This window comes from Rhipicephalus microplus, chromosome 1 (assembly GCF_043290135.1).
Source record: "Rhipicephalus microplus isolate Deutch F79 chromosome 1, USDA_Rmic, whole genome shotgun sequence".
Taxonomy (NCBI): domain Eukaryota; kingdom Metazoa; phylum Arthropoda; class Arachnida; order Ixodida; family Ixodidae; genus Rhipicephalus; species Rhipicephalus microplus.
Genome location: NC_134700.1, coordinates 202,048,704 through 202,068,340, shown reverse-complemented (window position 1 = coordinate 202,068,340; position 19,637 = coordinate 202,048,704). Strand labels below are relative to the sequence as shown.

At 45.2% G+C, this 19,637-nt stretch overlaps 1 protein-coding gene across 2 annotated transcripts in view; it reads right to left on the bottom strand.

The window, feature by feature from the left end:
- LRP1 (LDL receptor protein 1) overlaps positions 1-19,637 on the bottom strand; it is a 188,429-nt gene that overhangs the window by 110,413 nt on the left and 58,379 nt on the right. For both annotated transcript variants that reach the window (XM_075890495.1, XM_075890505.1), the window contains 13 exons: positions 18,592-18,708; positions 18,310-18,435; positions 14,932-15,132; positions 14,126-14,330; positions 13,684-14,005; positions 12,658-12,754; positions 10,493-10,624; positions 10,225-10,325; positions 9,620-9,746; positions 9,369-9,546; positions 8,134-8,255; positions 7,057-7,344; positions 3,853-3,981 (listed from right to left, as the gene is read on the bottom strand). In XM_075890495.1, coding sequence (XP_075746610.1) covers positions 3,853-3,981; positions 7,057-7,344; positions 8,134-8,255; positions 9,369-9,546; positions 9,620-9,746; positions 10,225-10,325; positions 10,493-10,624; positions 12,658-12,754; positions 13,684-14,005; positions 14,126-14,330; positions 14,932-15,132; positions 18,310-18,435; positions 18,592-18,708 — 2,145 coding nt within the window. The remainder of the gene's footprint in view (positions 1-3,852; positions 3,982-7,056; positions 7,345-8,133; positions 8,256-9,368; positions 9,547-9,619; positions 9,747-10,224; positions 10,326-10,492; positions 10,625-12,657; positions 12,755-13,683; positions 14,006-14,125; positions 14,331-14,931; positions 15,133-18,309; positions 18,436-18,591; positions 18,709-19,637) is intronic.

Sequence of the window (19,637 nt, the reverse complement as noted above, 5' to 3'; positions counted from 1 at the left end):
AGGTCTTTTAGGCATGTTTCTATGGGATAGCAACATGAAAGTGTTCTTTTGGCCACGTTGACAAAGCACTTGCGCGTTGGCATTTCATGTCTATCCTAACAAGACTAAGGCAATGCAGAGGCCAAATTGTATTTATGTACATGATTAAGTGCTACCAAAGTATTGCCGCCAACACTTTACGCGTGCAAAGCAATGATGCTCTTTCCTCAGCCTCTCGTCCTCTTTTAACTTCTGCGGCGGACAAGGATGTGCTCCCTTAAAGTTCGGAGTTCTCCATTGATGCATAAAAATACAAGAAATTCTGAATGCTAAAAATCTTCGGCATCCAATTTTTCGGACTTCCTGCCCAGATTTCAGATCCAGAACAGCATTACAGTCGAACTTCGATATAACAAACATGGATATAACGAATTATTGGCTATGTCGAACTACCAACAGAAAGTATAAAAAATTACATGTATTTCGGCATTTTTATACCGAACGAACTCGAGCGCGCAATGGATATACCAAATTTCCCGGACCGCTTCGGGAGCGCACATTCGGCTTCTCCGCAGCACAGCGGCAGTCGGGCAGACCCACGTTTACATCTGATGCGCCTGTAGCGGCGTAGACGACCAACGACAATTTTTTTTATGGCTTCCGAAATTGCCAAGCTTCTCTCTCTAAGAATACGTCCATTTACTAAAATCTCATGCGCCTGACGCGCCGATAGAAGGGAGCGGCTTTGACGATCAACGACGTGGACACGTCAGTTTGCACGCCGCCATTCCGGGCTAACGGTTGCTTTGTTGTTGGGTGTGTGTGGTGTTTTCTTCGCTTGCACGTTTTTGTGGTGCTAGGTGGTGTCATGCACCGTCGCCATGGCACAAAACGGGAAGAAACGGACTGCCTTGACGTATGCGACGAAATCGGAAATTATTCGGCGTATCGAAAGAGGTGAAAAGAAGTCAGTCTTTGCTGATGCTCTCGAAATACCTCGCAGCACATTAAGCAGGGTGCTGCGAGGTATCTTTGAACACATCGAAGAATGTTTTCATAAATGATTCATCGATGTAAGGGCTATGAATATTCCTGTGTCGGGGGCCAAAGCTTCAGCAAAAGGCAAGAGACTTCGTTTTCATACTCGATGCCAAAGATTTTAGTGCCAGAGCGGGTTGGCTGCAACAGATTTAAGAACAGGTGCTACATCGTCGGAAAAGCTGTTATGGGCGAAAGCGAGTCGGCGAACGCCGCAGCGATGGACAAGTGGATGAAAGAAGAGTGGCCTCAAATTCGTGCCAGATATAATCCAAAAGATATTTTTAGCGCAGATGAAATGGGCCTCTTCTGGCAGATGCTGCTGCGCCAAACTCTGGACACCCGCGGGCAGAAATGTCATGGTGGCAAGCAAAACAAGGCCCGGATCACGGTCCTACTTGCCGCAAACATGGATGGTTCGACAAAACTTCGTCCATTCGTGACCGGCAAGTTCAAGACGCCGAACTGTATGAAACGCTGCCGCGACCTACCAGTCACCAATGCTTCCAATCGAAAGTCATGGATGAGACGAGAGTTGTTTGGGAAATGATTGAAGGAGTGGGATACGCAGCTTGGGGATGAAGGCAGGAAAGTGTGTCTCCTCGTCGACAACTGCTCGGCACACTCCGCAGATGTTCCATTGAGCAATGTTGAACTCAAGTTTCTTCCGCCCAACACCACCTCCAAGCTCCAGCTTCTAGACAAGGGGATCATCCACGCCTTCAAAGCGATTTACAAGCAAAGGCTCATTGAGCGGCTGCTCATTCGTCTTTGAATGAACGAAAACTTGAAAATTGACCTGTTGGGTGCCATACAGGTGTTGAAGGCCGCTTGGAAGAGCGTGAAGAAAGAGACGATCGGGAACTGCTTTCGGCACACTGGCTTCACCGTTGGCGCTGAGGCAGTTGAAGAGCCCACTGAAGATGTTGAAGGCTCTGAAGAGGTTGTCGAGCTTGACGAAAAGTGGAGTAATTTTTTGCGGTTTGTGGGCGCTGCGTCGGACACGCTCAGACTGGACGACTTCGTTGGTGACGATGACGCGTCAGAAGCGGTTGCCGAACTGACTGACGTGGAAATCGCTGCCGAGGTGACACGTTAGCGAACCGGGATTCAAGCAGCGGAAGTTGAAGATGCTGTCTCCAAAGACATTCCACTGCCAACTTCTAACGAGGCTTTGGCTGGTTTGGCTCTGGCACGGCACTATTTCAGCACGATAGAAGGCACCGGGCTCAAGTTTGTGGAATGCCTCGACATGGCAGTGCAAAGCATTATACGGCACACCATCAACCAAAAACAAAAAAAAAAAACAAGCCACGTTGCACAGGTTCTTTTCGCCTCAATAATTGTATTTTGGTTCGACTAAGTGTCTTGTTAATTCCTGTCATGCTGCCGGCCTATTCACATGAGGGTTTGGCAATTTTTTGGTGCAGTTTTTTATAGCGAATTCGGACTATAGTGAACTATTTTGCAAATTTTCCGGAGTTCGTTATAACGAGGTTCAACTGCAGTTGAGCCCCCACTTCTGCCCCATCTATCATCTGTATATTGAAACCAGCGTTTTCCTGAGTCAATACATTTGCGACAGTAGCGGAGCCTGAAAGGCAGCTTTACCGCAGTTCGAGAATCTAATGAGGTGAAGCATAGCAAAAATCTGAAGGAGCCACTTTCAATCAGATGTTGACTGCATTTCTTTTTTTAAAAATTCAACTGTAACGAGGTTTTAAAAACAGCTTTGCTGCAATGCAAGAGTGTATTGAGGTGAAGCATATCTAAAACCCGAAGGGACCAGTTTTAATTGGACACTGACTGTATTTGTCTTTGGGAAATTCAAATAGTTTGAATAATAATAATGCAGTGCAGATCGAACTGAATAGCAAACACCTCCCCCCCCCCTATTCAGAAAATATTCCAAATTCCAAATATTCACACAATCCCACAAATAATCACAAGATGGTACCTTAATTTTATACTAAGTTGGTAAATAGGTAACTGAGCATACTACTTAAGCGTAACCTCACGCATGCACCATCCCACCTGAGGAAGCTAGCTTAGATAATAAAATGCCTTGGTGGGCACATGAAGGTTTACAAGTGCAGAGGAGAGGGCAACACGGGAGGGCAAGGTCAGCGAGGCAGAGTGGGAGTTGCGGAGCAGGAGGCATGGGCACAGAAGACCTGAGACAGCGGGGAAGCAGAAAACGAAACGCGAGGAATTTTCTTTTTTAGGAATTTTTTTTTCTTCAGAAGAGGCGATGACAGCCGAGGCCCTTCGGGTTTTTCTTTCTTAGTCACTTCTACATGTGCTTTAGGAGGCCTTGTTTGTCAGTGGCGTTCATCTATTTTCGGTGATTACTTATTGCGTCCACAAATCAAGTCCGCGTTCGCGCTGTGGTGCTACTACAAATGAGTTGATCTCTGCTTGCGACGAAGAAGCAGAAGCAGTTTTCGCTAAGCGAGAAAGTGGATATTCTTCAGCAACTAGAAAGCAGGCTGTTGTGACCAAAGAACCAAATCGCACGCCAGGAATGTGGATGAGTTGGAGGCCTTCGCGCTGCAAAGTTTGTGCTGCATGCATAAAAAAAAATCACAAATTTTTTAAAAGTAAACGTGCATTTTTTGGTGTTCACTTGTGCATTTGCCTTTTTCTCTTGAAAAACAAGTTCAAGGACCTACCGTTGTAAAGGTAAGTCGTTTAGATCGGTGGAAAATAAGTATTTAAGGTTAAGTTTTGGGCTTTCACTATATCGACCTTTCAAAATAACAAACAAATTGCCGCAACCCCCTGAAGTTAGTTATATTGAGATTTCACAGTAAATATAATTTCAGAAATGCTTACCGACACACTTAGTCTCGTCGCTTGGATCAGGCAGAAATCCAGTTGTGCACTTGCAGACCCTTGAAGTTTGTGATGTTGGTAAACATAGGTGAGAGCAGTTTCCATTATTGCTGCTGCAAAGATTTTGGCCTGCACATGAAACAAAACAGAGTTAAAAGCAACTCATCTTATAAAGATACAGACAGTTGAATCAATTCGCAGATACAACAGGGAGCGAAAGAACATTTTCCACATTCTCACAGAGTTAACTATTTCCATAAGGCTGCCAGTAGTGGTAGCCTTGCATATGAAAGATTTGCTGATGAGTAATTTGGTCGTCTAGCACAATTACTAATAAAGCAAGCATGAAACTTGAGGCAAATATGAAAAAAAAAGAGAACGAAAAAAAGGAAAGAAAGACAAGGACCAGTGTTCATGTTGTGCTAATGTCCCAATTTTTAGATTGTTTCATCAGCCTGGCAATGATTTTCGGTCATTTAGCATTAATGTGAATGAGAAAGAATTATTCTGAATGGCCACAAACATGTGACAAAATACTTTAGGCAGCTTTACAAAGCGTAGGATTAATACCATATACTGCTGATTATAACTACACGTTTTTATTTGGAAGTTTGGAGGTTGACCTATAATCAGAGTCAACCTATACGTTGTGGGGTCTTGAATTGGCGAGCTCCATCCACCAAGCTCTTGGAGTGACCAGACACAGCAGATGGGGTCGGTGCAAATCAAACAACTCATATTTATTCAACTAGTTTTGAACGACGATATCGTCTGCCGAATCGATACATCAATCGTGATCAACACACTAAGACATCCTTACACAATATTACTCAGCACGTAGAAACATAACAACCACAAGTGCACACAAAAGGCAGCGTCACCAATGCTTGACTTACCACGCGGGCATCCGACGCGCAGCCCGCGGTGCCACGCACCGGGGACCCACGCTAGAGACAACCGTTCGCGGCAACCGCCACGCACAGAAGAGACGAGCTTATTTCTCGCTCGCCTCTACTAAAATTTGTTGCCGCCGGCGCTATACCATGATGATGACAGTGGTGATCACCGCTTCCGAACACGACGCCACCTCTCGCTCAATAGCCGTCACCTCCTAAACACGGCTTCTGCGCGAGACACGTGCGCCACGCGTCGAAACAACTTTACAGGGGGTGTCAGTACCCTCACAATGTGGAACCGATAAGTCGGCTTTTCTGAGGGGTCTTTAGATTTACTGCTATTTGACGCATCAATAACATCCGCCGCAGAGGCAACGAAGCCGTAAGAACTGCTATCTCTCATTGCGCGCGCGCCGCTTTCGGAGCCGGACATTTTTACGATCTGCTGCGATGATCGCAAAAGTACGGTATAGCTATGGTGGCTACAGAAGGCACATCGGGGATTCAGCATTTTTTCATGACACATCGCCGAGGGCATCACGGTTTCAATGGTAGTGCCACTGCATCGGTGCGTCTGTCGGGTGAGATCGGAAAGAACACTGGCACTCGTCGCATATAAGTATGACAGTGCATTTGGCTCGCGAAGTGCATTTGGCTCGCCAACAATGCGAATTACGTTTATCTGTCACGAAAAACTCTACATGCACTTCTCACATGCAAAAAATGTGATGTTTATCGTTTGTGAAAAACCTGATGTGTTTCTTGCTTTAGTGAACAGCGTGCTTTAACAGCACTTGCTGACTAAGCAATTAAGGAATTTAGATTTCCTGCGAGGCGCCATAGGCGTTCCACGGAAAAGCTGGCAGCACCATGTGGGCTGGCAACACTTTGCGGGGAACTCAACCAGATGACTAGTCATGTGGGAGCATGCGCCCCATGCATGCGCCCACAAGCGTCTTCACCTCTTGTTGCACTCACGCCTGGTTGCCATTTCTCGATTTTGCCTCGCTTGTGAACAGTGGTTTGCGCGATTTGCAAAGCTGTTCAACGAATGTCAAGATGCCACCACTACACCGGCAGCAGTACAGCACTGCTTTCCAGTGGCAAGCGATTTTCTACACAGAGTGGGAAACCAACGTTGAAGCAGTGCACAAGTTCGATGTGTTGGAAATGCGCGTTAGGGAATGAAGAAAACATGAGACCAAGATCTTCGCGTGCACTGCAAAACGCCGTTCCCTTCGTAGACTGAAGTTGGGACGATACCCTGCCACTTAGGAGGCAGTTTGAGATTAGGTTCATGACCAGAGAAGCAAAAGCCTGAGTGTTTGCTATGATAATATTCAAGCAAAAGCACGTACTGCCGCAAAGGATATGTGCATTCCTCTAACCAAGTTTGAACCGAGCTCTTTGAGTGAAGTGGCACAATGGGTTAATGATGCCTGGTATGGACTGGCAACCGACATGGTCCGTGTGGCGTTTTTCATGTGCGGCATCTCAGTACCACCAGTATCTCTTCTAACGGCGAGCAGCAACAGTGGCTCACACGATGGGCAATGATCATGACTGCTACAACCTTCTCTCAAGCGAAGACAAGTTGTAAGCGATGTTTCACGGTCAAATAAATGTTTCTTTGTATCACTCCCTCTCCCAAAAGACTCACTGGTGTGCTATGACTGCAGCATGAGACTGTGTTCAGAGTCAACCTTTTTTTTTTTTTTTGCCTAGAAGGGGTGGCAAGTTGGGGAGTCTACTTTTAAATGGCAATATACTGTAACTACATCATAACGCTGGCTAACTTCACTTACTCAAACTGTGAGCTCTGGCCTCAAGAAAAACCATTTTAGAGTGCCATGGCTGCCACTTTATGGAGCCAACAGAGAGTGCAGACAATGAAAGCATCAAGGGCACTATTTCTAGCTTTTAGTCAAAGTCTAGTGATTGTGAGATAGAGAAAAATGCAGGTGGACGAAAAAACAACTTGCTGGTGGGGACCAAGCCCACAATCTTTGCAACGTGTGTAATGTACTGCCAATGGGACCACAACAGCTGCCACACCTTCTATTATTCTCTTGAGCATTACTGTACGCAACACCTAGTTAAATACTGCAGTACTTCAATTAAAAACTAAGCATAGCACCCCTTAGGCTTTCCGTGGCCTTCTTGAAGGATGGCTTTATGTGGTTGCGTCATAACAAAAATGGGCCCCTTGATCCATTCCCACTCTTTTGTACAATCTGCTGCAATGATATAGTGGCAACTGACACAGGAACTCTAGCGAAAAGAGACTGAGGGCAACAGCGCTACTCACCAGTTTGTTGGCTGGCATCATAGACGGCAAGTGCGAGCACAGTGTCTGTATTGTTGCGCAGGACAGTGGCATTTTTAGGGCTGCTCTTGTCGGCAACATGTATGGCGTAGTCAGTGGCCAGCAGCAGCTGTGAACCGTAGATGGCAAGAGCGTGCGGCTGCTCGCCACCCAACAACACATCCAGAGTCTCGGCCACAGGATCTGGGCTGGTCAGCAGCAGTCGCTGGACCATGCCTTGGTCACGATTCACCCAGTACAGGTGGTTCGTCTCAAAGTCCACTGTCAAGCCTGCAATTCACACACCCACAGAAACCGAAAGTTCAAGACGAGAACGAATGAAATGCCATAGATACATGGCAGGATATTATCAAACAAAAACTCTGAGAATATAACTGTTAGACATCATTAACAAAGGCAACAGACAATAAAGCCAAGGAAAGCATAGGGGACATTATTTGTTGTTTTTAAATGTAATGTAGTGAACATGAGATAAATTTCTAAAATTTAGAGATGATGAAAAATTACCCTTCCAAAGGGCCATTTTTTGCCCACTTCAGTTTCTTTCAATTTAAATGAGAATCATAACACCACAGTTAAGAAGCCACAAATAATTTGTCCTATGCTCCCCTTAGCTTTATTGTCAGTTGGTTTTGTTAATTGTGCTTAACAAAGAAAATGAGCCTTTTGAGCGATTCCGCTTCTCAGGACGTCAACTGGCAATTTTGTTCATCTGATTACTGCAGTTTACATTACGAGGGGAACTGGGTCTCATCATTAGGCTCTTAAAGTCGCATGCGAATTCAAGAGGCCAAATGCATAGTTGCATGACCAACTGTTAAGCATTGCTTACTTGACAACTTTGCTGTCACATAAGAGTTAAGAGTGTCCTTAGTTTTTCTTCATGAGTTCATACTTTTCCTTTCAGATCATCATCTTTATCAATTGCGCCCTTTGCATTCACTCCCATTTACTTGAATGGGATGTAGCTGGCAAATACCTCCAATTTTAATTTGCATTCTCTCAACCCCCCCCCCCCTCCCCAGGAAGCCAAGTATTGTGACCCAACACCATACTAACTTGTGGATCCTTCAAGTTTTGGGTTATCGAGGCGTGATGTCAGCGTCTTTCGTGCTGACCCATCCATCTTGGCAACTTGAATTCTTTCGTGCGGAGACCCATGGTCAGTCCACATGATCAACCTAAAAGAACATTATCAATTATCTTTTTAAGAGACAGCCAAGAAGCAGAGATAAGAATGAATTTACCATATTCACTTGCATAATTAATCCACTCATATAATGAACCCAACCCCTACTTTGGTACTCAAAAAAAAAAGACCTGTATTTAATGTATCTGTGCATTCTATTTCGGTGTGATAGACAGTGCTGTTGATCACCGAAACAATGTTAAATCATGCCGTTACATTATAAAATAACGACGCAATAAAACTCAAAGCATAGTTTAACAACCATGCTAAGCAGTTGCGAGCAACGCGAGCGCGGACAACGTCGATCGAAATTTAAAAGTCGCGCCTTCTGCGGCAGAGCGCCGTCTGTCGAACGCAAGAAACCTTCAGCTTATAAGCGCCACGCAAGCACAGCGACGCGAAAACAAAGCAAAGAGCAAAGCGCAACGCTCCCACCGCACCGACGACGTGACGTGCACCCACAATGTGCATGCACCACCATCTGATGCGGCGTTTTTGTTAACGATCGGCTGGGTACGCTAGCAACAGGGCCAGTTTTAATCTTAATGTTGGTCAAGCGTGCGCTGGAGCATGAGAACTGAGCGGCTGGATGACAGTTTCAGTGTCAAACCGTGCGCGTTGGCCTGTACACCCGCTATCTGCACAGTCACGCTGCGCATGCGAAAGACAAGCCGGGCACACGCCGCACGCAAGCGGGAGCGAAATCGTGCTCCGCTTGCAAAAAGTATGTCGCACATTTCGCAGGCTAAAACAAGGACAGTTTTCCTTTATGGAGGCTCTGTAGTTCTGCACTGAACTGAAAGCCAGTAGCAGTTGGATAGAGAGTTTTTAATTACCCTCATGCGAAACTCTTGCTGTTTATAACTCCCTTAACTTTTTTTTTCTGTTGCATAATTAACCCAACCCCCTAATTGGCATCAACTTTTATGAAAGAAATGTGGGTTCGTTATGTCAGAAAATATGATATATTATGAAGTTATTAACGAAAAGAAATCACAGAGCCTGAAGTACCACAATGATGCCCACACTCTATTGGCGTATATGAGGAGGTCACTGTATATGTAAGAAAACACATTAAAAGAAAAAAATATAAATGTGTTCTCACCCCAAGGTGGGATGAACAGCCAGAGAGCCTGGCGAGTCCAAGTTGGTATCTATGATTGACGACACATACTCTCCATCCAGGCTGCAGGCAAAGATGTGCTTGCCGGCCTCGCCATAAGACGTAAAGAACATGTTCCTCGAGATCCAATCCACAGCAAAACCATACGGGTTTTCAATAACTGCATGGACACCACAAAGCCATCGATCGAACTCTCCTCATCAGCACAAACTGGCAAAGATCTTCCCACTTACCAGTGTCAATGATAGTTTCGACAGCTGAGCCTAACAGGGAAGCCCGCTTTATCTCATTTAGGTGTGTGTCCGACCAGTAGATCATGCGCCGTTTGGAATCAAAATCCAGCTTCACTGCATGAATAACCTGCACAGCAAGAAATATGAAGTTTAACATCTATAAATTGCACAGCATTACGATGGATGCCACAGCGGCCTGCTCAAGCTTGTTTCACCACTTGGAGTCCACCAACATGCACTTGTAAAGCTTACTAAACTTGACATTCTGCCCTTCCGAATGCAGGTGCCACAAATCAACCTGTGGCAGTATGCCGAGCAGCCTAATACCATAGCTACTTTGGCAGCGTAGCAGGTGATTACTATTACTTTTAAAGAAATTCCATTCAATTCAAGCATTCCCAATTCTGCTGGAAATTGAGATATGCATCTACCTACAAAGCTGAAATATTTTAATCTCCCCCTCGCAAAGTAAAATTTTGTTTGAGCTGGTAGGCACAACTACACAACATGCATGCTCATGCAAAGTGTGCAAGGCAATGGTACGTTGGCCAGGAAGATGCCACCAGAAATCCGGCAACAAAGAAAAATGAACATTTTGCAGGTACCTTGGGAGAGCTGAAGGGCGGAATGACATGGTAGTATGGCATATCGAGGTCAACACCTCTAATTTCGTTGGGCCTTGAAAAAAGCAGGACACGCTCCATGCCTGAAAGATGATGAAAACCTTGTGTTAGATAGTACCCACCTATAGTTAAATCAATACAATGGTGTGAAGCACGAAACTAGTCTAACGTGAAAGACAACAAACGCGTGGGCAATCGTGGCATATAAACCTGAGAGAGAGAGAGGACTAAAAAAATAGAAGAAACTCACTATGGCATGTCCTGCCATCGTCTCCGAGACGCATCAGATGTGGGCAGTTGCACTTGTAAGTGTTGTTGAAGCTCAGGAGGCAGAGATGAGAGCAGCCACCATTATTTGCGGCACAGCCGTTCTTCCCGTTGCCTGTTCACGCAGAGAAAAGAACCCAGCAAGTAAATCGATTATTGCTTTTTTTTCACGCAAGTACCCTGCACATAACATATACCTGTAGTTACAATGACAAATGCATAAAACCGGATCTCGCTGTACATATGCCATAGAAATGAATAGGCCTGTGTGAATATGACATCTTTGGTTTGAACCGAAGTCGAAGGGGGCTGTAATTAGTACTATATAGTTTTGAAGAGAATTTAAATACCTGCCAGCATTTGAATCATATTAGGATGGAAGTTATATGCAGCAATATAATTTATCTTTTAAAATTTGTCATACTTGGCTGATATAGGTCCATATAAAACACTTTACAATGTAAAAAAATTAATTAAAATGCAGATAATATACTCAACCTAAAGTTGTGAGAATTGAGGCTAGCCCACCGCCTTTGCGCGGGTTTTCCCGCCTATTTCTGCCGTTCTCATGTCCCGACATGACTCCCCTCCTCCGCTGCTTGCCACGCTGGGGAAGCGAGTTGTGACGTTCAACCCCTCTAACCCGGTAGCAAATGTCGACCATGGCACCGCGCGCGAAGTCTTTTCGGGACGTTTTGCGCCCACACATCAGGAGTGAGAGAGACTTCTCCGGGGACGACATGGGAGTAAGCACGCTTTTCTTTTCCGTCTGTCAGCTCCCTCTGGGGCTCATTCAGACTTCGCCAACAGCACCTTGCGCCTACGGCAAACACTTACCTTATGTCGCCCCCCTTCTGTACTCTAGGTTGAAGAGCGGTACGGTGTCCTAGTGCGTGGTCAACTGCGCCGACCCATCTCTCTCTGAAGCCAACGCGAGCGCATTTGCCCTCGCTCGAGCAAACGAACCTTTGTCCCGGTGTCTCTGTGAATCACTTTTACCACGGAGACGTGCTCGCGACCCCCCTGTGTAGTACTTCTCGCCCGTGGGGTGAATAAGCCCATTTGCTTTCCCGCCGCGCCTTTGCAACGGGCTGTACTGCGTTTTGGTGTTGCGACCTTGAGCAGTACTGTGTTCTCACCATGGCGACGATTAACGCGTGCCCTGCGGCTCGCTGAGACTGAACCCACGCTAGTGGCCATGATCCTTCGAGATACGAGTACACTACAAAGTTTAGCTTCACCTCGATGCAGATTTTTCTTAAATATGCAGTTTCGCGGCATAAAGGCCTCACGCTGCAGTGAAACCCCCTTACCAAATGAGTCACACGCAGTAAAATATATTTACATTTGTTTGTTTCGAATTCCCCCCAACTTTTGGAAACATTAAATTCATCATGGTGAAGCTCATCAGAATACTGTACCAGTTCTCTGAACACCGGAAATGCTCGAATAGTCACACAGGCCTAGAAATAAAGACAGCAGTATTGAAAGCTTTCTGAAAGCATATGCGCACAATCACCAACATGCAAGAGGACCTTGGAAACCATTTTCTTTCGACTGTACAATACAGAGTCTCTCATAATAATAGTGTAATTTTGGGACGTTAAACCCCAACAATTATGGTTATTCAACTTTGAAAACTATGCCTCCTCTTTTCGATAAATTGTCCATAACTGCCAGCAGGAGTCGTATCCATGAAAATACACTTTAATTTGAATCAGCACTCTACAGATTTAGGAAAAGGCTATTCAAATAGTTTTGCAAAGCGAGTTCCGTAAAACGTCAAAAATAATAATACAGTTATGCAAATGATGAAGAAAACTACATGATGTGTGTTTGACGGCTTGTTCTATTAGCACAGCTCAAATTTCTGTAGCTTTCAAATGCCAGGAGCTTCAGAGGAAAAATGCATTTTGTAATAAATCTCCTGTCAAACTTTTTGCAGCTTACTATACTTCGACAACATGCCTAAGCTAGAATCTTTTTTTAAAAAGGACAACTGATTGCTAATTACAATAAAATGAGTGATAACATGCAGCAATTTAATAACAAAAGAGCCATTTTCCCTCACAGTACACTTCCCTTTACACGAAGGCATTCTTTTGCATGTATTAAAAAGAAAGAAATGAACAAGAATAACAATAATACCTTTTGGTTGCCTCGACGGGTGAAATACTTGAATATCAAAAGGTTGTATAGCAGCCTTCTGTACTATCTGAACATCAGAGCCATTCCACTTATTGCACTGCAAGGCAAAACATGCGAGAATAAAAAATTTAGCAAACAGCCCTGAAGCTTTTGGTTAACTCGGATATGCGCTAACGCTTCTAACTACAACAATGCACAGCCTACTCTTGAACAGGCCCAGAGAAAGTGCATCCAAGGCAAACATAAAGTCGCTCACCAGGGCGATCAAGAACCACAAGAGGAAACAAGTCACTGCATCGTTAGTTGCAAAATAATTGCACGGGTACTGAGGAACCATTGAGCATATAGCCACAACTGACATCATGCCAGAACAAAAGATGCAGGAGTCGCGTGGTCAGATCTCAGTTGTGCTCCGAGTTCGGAGGTGACAGCATCCAAAAACGCTCTGAGAGGAGTATGAAACTCTTTTGAAGAGCCAGTCAGATGGGGTGCACGAATTATGAAGTCAGTAAACAACGGCACACAGTCCAGTAGCAGCACAAAAGAGCACAAAAGGCTGTTACAATTTAACTGCATAGAACACATTGCACTCAGTGTGTGAATAATACTTAGTGAGAGTGCTAAAATTAATTAGAGGATGCTTTCCTGGCCACTACAATACGGCACAAGGCTAGCAATTGCTTACGTCAATGTAGTATGTAACGTAATATATATAAAACAGCCTACATGCCAGTCGACTTATCCTAATGATTATGCAAGTATGGTATAATATTCTTGAAAGTTTTGCTCAGCGACTGTGATAGCTGAACCAATATGATCACAGGCACTGTGCTGAAATCTTTAGTGTTACCTTTGATTGTTCATGACATATTACACCCATGTTCCTGAATAATCTGCTGTCTTCAACTGCAATTTTATGCACAGACACGTCTTTCATGACAAAGGTATTTCCTTCCAGTATGGCTTAGTATTTGACTTTAGTAGAAACAGAAAAGAAAAGATATAAGGCATAAGAAAGACCCTCACCCGGATGACTGAGTTGGTCCTCCAGTCAGTCCAGTAAACATAGTTGCCAAACAAGGTAATCGCAAATGGGTGCGAGAGTGTCTCATGGCCTCGCAGGATTTCGTGGTAGTCTGAGCCATCGTAGCGTGACGTGTGCACAGAGTCGGATCGGGCATCGATCCAGTAGATACGTAGAGCCACAAAGTCCAGCGTAAGTCCGTTGGGCCATGCTCCACCCTGGGTGACTTCGTCAATGCGCAGTACTACACGCCGACCATCACCACTCATGGAGGCCTGCTCAATACGGGGTGCTTCCTTGTCCCAGTCTGTCCAGAACATTAATCTGCAATAATAGCAAAGGCCCACAGATGTCAGAAGAACGTTAAGTCGTCCTTATAAGTATTCTCCAATAACTATGTCAGTGTTGATATTGCCTCACTCTAGCAAAAGGACAGCAGCTCACCCATATCTAGGATCAAGCACAATGGCTCGGGGACTTTCCATATTTCCTGCAACCAGGGTTCTTCGGAAACTACCATTCAGTTTAGCCACTTCAATCTGGTCAAGGTTGCTTTCCACCCAGTAGAGATTCTCGCCTATCCAGTCTACAGCAAGACCTTCTGCAGTTGCCAGGCCGGTTTCCACAACTACTTCGATACTTGAGAGACCTTAAATGTAAAGAAGAAAACAAAAAAAAGACACAGACAATTAGCAGTCAATAATGCTTTTATATACATATCACGACCTTGGAAAGATAGCCGAACAAATGTGCCATACTATACAACTACCTGCAGCACAAGATACAGTTCACACTACTCTTGCTTCCAGGTCATTTTTAACATCCATCTTTTGATGGTAACCGGTGAAGAACAACACCCACCCTTAATTTAACACTAATCATTATTGATACTCAATTTCATGCTTGATCTTATAAGTAGGCTGAATGATTTACTACACTGTATGTGGGTCCTATACACTTAAGCATTAAAGAAAACTTAAGATGGTGAAAATATTAACATGAAATCATACAATCAAACTCTACAAATATGACAAGATCAAGAATGGCAACACTAGTGAAGAATCTGTGAGGACATCCATCGGTATTGATGAGGGGTATGTAGCACCCCTTGGTCGAGGTGGCAACTATACACATCGGACCTGTGTGCGCAGTGTGTGAGTGGACGGTGTTGTGCTAGGACGTAAGAAAGCGAGGGAACTAAGGAGTGAGGCATAACAAACATGACAGATCAAATAGACAGCTTTACTCACTTCCAGAGATGATCGAACCCCTGTATATCTTGTCATCCACTACATCTGTCCAATAAAGCATGTCACCAGAGTCAGAGTGGTAAAAGTCCAGTGCAATGGTGTTCTTGAGGCCCGTAATGAGTGCACGGAGGGACATGGTGTTCAAATCCACACTCCTCAGTTCATGTCGATTGGAGAAGATGACATAAGGCGTTGCTGGGTCTGTAAAAATTAAGCAATACATCCAGTCATTTATAATGCATAGAAGTGAATTTTAATTGCTTCAAAGTAGCTATGAGTGAATATAGTATGTAACCACTATAAGTAATCTTGGCATAGTATAGGGCTAGTAATTGTGTTGATTGATTGATATGTGTGGTTTAACGTCCCAAAACACAAGATTATGAAAGAATGAAAGACACCGTAGTGGAGGGCTCCGAAAATTTCGACAACTTGGGGTTCTTTTACGTGCACCCAAATCTGAGCACATGGGCCTACAGCATTTTCGCCTCCATCGAAAATGCAGCCGCCGGGGCCAGGATTCGAGTGGCAATCATGTCATTTTCTTCTTAGCAACCTGTAAATAGCACTTAAGCTGCATGACACAAGCATGCAGCCATTATATTGTGTTATGCCAGCCTCAATACATCATAATCATGATCTTTCACTGCCACAAGTTCAGCTGCATGTGATACCTAATCTTGGCGGACAAGCTGGTAATAAGAGCATACAAGTCTCGCGTTTAATTTTGACAAGTAGTAATTGTCAGAGCTTCATTTCATTCAGTTTTGACAAAAAATGCTTGGGTTTCAAAATACACAAACCTTTATATCGTAACATACAAGAGCCACTCACTCAAATCCAATCCAACACAACACTGTCTTCGTCCTTCTCTTTTCCCGGTCTACCCATCACGCGCCTGTCACCCTGCTGCTATGATCCACTACATTCGCCGCTCCCCCTCTCCCCTGGAGTCTGAGCCAGAAGACGAAGAGGCGTGAATACAGAAATCACACGGCACATAAAGTTTCAACTGGCTTGCATGGGTGGGAAAAACACGGTTTCTGCTTTTGGTGCCCAGTTTGGGAATAACTTCCAGGCAGAACGTAACAGGGCCTAGGGCTTTCACCGCGAGAAATGGGCTGGCATACCGGGAAAAAAACTTCTGGCAATGCTGTGGAACACGCTGGGTGCGTCGAACCAGCACTAGGTCTCCTGGTTTGAAAGGGGTGTGGTTCTTGTTAGAAGGTGAGCGGAATTTCGCTTGACGATGCGCTATGGCCGGGTGCGCTCTAAAGCGAGCCTTCCGAAGAAGCTCCGAAGTACTGGTATCATCCAGACGGTTTTGCGTTGTTGTGTTCAAACCAAAGAAGCTCTCTTGCAGAAGCATTGGCGTCCTTCTATAAAGAAGCTTGAACGGTGACTCCCGCATGATTTCCTGCTGTGACGTATTGAGGGTGAAGACAGCTGCGGTGACGTATTCGTCCCAGTTGTTATGACTGGGACTCACGTATGACAGTATGTCATTTATGGTACGGTTTGTACGTTCTACCAGACCGTTTGTTTGTGAATGCTGAGGAGAGGCTGCGGCATGCCGAATTCCATGGTCGTCCAGAAGGTTTCTGAATGCGCGGGACGTGAAGGCCATGCCACGGCCAGTGATGAGGAAGCGTGGCGTGCTGTGTCAAAAAAATGACGCACTCATTGATGAACATGAGGATGTGCAGAGTCCAAGAGTCAGGGACGGCCCTGACTTCGGTCCACTTCGTGAAATAGTCTTTAGCAACGATAAGGAACCTGTTGCTGCGCGACGCACGTGAAAACGATCCCATATTATCAAATCCCAGAATCTCAAAAGGTGTTTTCGGAGGAGGGATGGGTTGCATGGGAACCGGTTGTGGATTTGTGGTGGCTTTCTGTGCTTGACAGACTGTGCACAACAAAACGTAGCAGGAAATGTCACTGTGCATGGGCCGCCATCAAAACCTCTCTTGGACGTGCCAGCGTCTTGTGCAGCCCGAGGTGACCGGCAGTCAGAGCTTCGTGGCACATGAATTGCACCGATTGTCGCATGGCTACCGGCATAACAGGCACGCACGACCCATCCCGATAATTTCGGTGATAAATGATTCCCTCTCAGATGACATACGATGCAGAAAGACTTTGTTGTCAGGTTATATCGATGATTTCTGCGTCTTGTAGTTGTGTAGTTCGTAAATCAAGCACAGCAGAGACTGGGGAGATGTCCCTGAAAGCTGTCGAGTGGCGAGAAAGGTAGTCAGCGTTTTAATGGCGAGCATCGCTGCGATAGAGCCCACCTGGCGAACTTAGCATTGAGGTCTTTTTTTGTTTGAAGCCAGCGAAGAGCAACGCTTGTCGGTAACGACCATGAAGCTTTTACCGTAAATGTACGGACGAAATTTTTCGACTGCCCAAACTAACGTCAAGCACTCAAGTTCAGAGGAGTGGTATCGGCTCTCTAGTTCACTGAGCCGGCGGCTAGCATAAGCGACCGGTCTCTCCTGTCCGTCCTCGTTAACTTCCAAGAGAACAGCTCTAAGGCCAAGACCACTGGCATCGGTGTGTAGAATCGCCGGGGCATTCTCGTCATAGTGCGCGAGCGTCGGTGGTGCTTGAAGGGCAGTCTTGAGGTCAAGAAGGCAGCTTTTTGGTTGTGACCCCATTTCCAGCGAACTTCTTTCTTCAGTAGCTCGTTAAGAGGTACCGCGCGAGAAGTGAATTCATGGACAAAGCGTCTGGAATATGAAGCGAAGCCCAAGAAACTTTTAAGCTGCTTAGACGTTGTGGGAGGCAGAATACAGGCAATGGTTTGGAGTTTTGTGGGATCAGGGCTGATGCCTTTGGCGCTGACTACGTGCCCCAAGTAACTAACTTCCGAAAAGCCGAAAAAGCACTTGGAAGGTTTAATGCAAAGGCGAGCATCTTGGAGAGCACGTAAGACCATTTCCAAACGCCTGAAGTGTTTAAGAAACGTGGGAGCATAGACAATTATGTCGTCTAAATAGACCAAAGCTATCGACCACTTGATATGCCCAAGAACCAGTCCATTAATTGCTGTAATGTAGCAGGAGCGTTGGAGAGACCAAATGGCAGGCGGTTAAACTGGTATAGACCATCCGGAGTTATAAAGGCGGTCTTCTCAGCGTCATTCGGGTCTAGTTCCACCTGCCAATAGCCAGAAAGAAGATCCAGTGTAGTGAAAAAACGGGCACTATGCAGGCGGTCAAGGGCATCGTCAAGACGAAGCGGACACACGTCAGGCTTGGTGACACTGTTTAGCCGTCGATAGTCAACACATAAACGAATTATGCATCTGCTTGGCAAGCCAAGGTAAATACTGAAGCAACACATGCCCAAAAGGTTTTCAAAGTTCCTTACCAGTGCTTTTGCAGGTAAACATGTCTGAGGCAAGTTCATAGCCTTTCTCACATGTACACTTGTGCGAGTGCTTCAGCTGAAAGCACTTCTGGCTGCATACGCCCCATTGGGAGCATGGCTTCTTGTCTGAAAACATGAAAACAAACAGAAAAGAGCAACATTTCACAATCGTGCAACAACAACTGTCTAGATAAATAGTAGCTTTAATGTAATCTTTCTACTCCATGTCGCAGCCAATAAGTAGTCTGAAATTATACACCCAATAATACCAATGTTGCCTACCTGTGCACGACCGGCCGTTGATAGCAAGCTGCAAACCATCTCTACAGTAACATGTCTTCCCGTATGGTGTGGGTCGACAGAAGTCTTCGCAGTCATTAGGATTACACAGGCCATCGTCTGAAAATAAGAAATATTTATATAAAACATGCACAGTCGTTTCGGTGCTTGCACAGCTTCAAGTGAGTATGCTCGGTACGTGCAGAAAACCCATTTGATTATTCCCAGTTGCGTGCAACATGACGACTCCTGGGCTCATGCCCACACTGCCGGGGTACTTGCTGTGCCGTACACATGCGTGCACCTGGAGTGCGTCATGCCCCCTCATTTTCTAACAGCACAGCTGCTTTTGTTCGTGAAGGCAAAACACCTGAGCAACGTACTTAGTTGTGTCGCACAACGAGGCAGTATTTAGTGGCAATACAGGGCAATTAAATTGTCGCCTATTAAAAGCACACAGTACACTCACAACTTCACTTGGGCACATGCCCAACTGAGCAGTTAGCTAAAGATGTTTATCGTAATAGGGTTTTCGGCAACTGAAACATCAACACACAGCGCTATTTTGGGTATGCTTCTCCTCCTGTCATCTTAGCATTGTGGCAAAGCTAACTTTCAGAGTTTCCATGGGTTTATATAGATGGACTCTCGAAAGCACTGATTCAAGCCTGCTAGATTATCGACATGGCAGCTCGTGTGGCTTCACTTAATGCCTTTTCAGACCTGAAATTAGAGCAGATGTCCAAAAAATCGGATGCCAAATAGTTTCAGCTTCTGAAACCACGTTTTAATTCAGTGAACTTATATTATAAGGCAGTGTCTTGAAAGTGTACGAATTTTCAAGCACTGCCAGAAAATCAGCAACTGACATAATGTTTCTCTGCCCTTAATTGAAACTCGATCAGTCCAAATCAATCATTTCAACCAATCTGCACCCGTAAGCTCGACAAAATTTTTTTGGCATTGTCAAGGAAGCTATCAGTGCTTCAAGGTAGGATGCTCAGCTTTGACACCAAGAGATCTGTTTAAAGGGGGGACGCGGCCTTTGA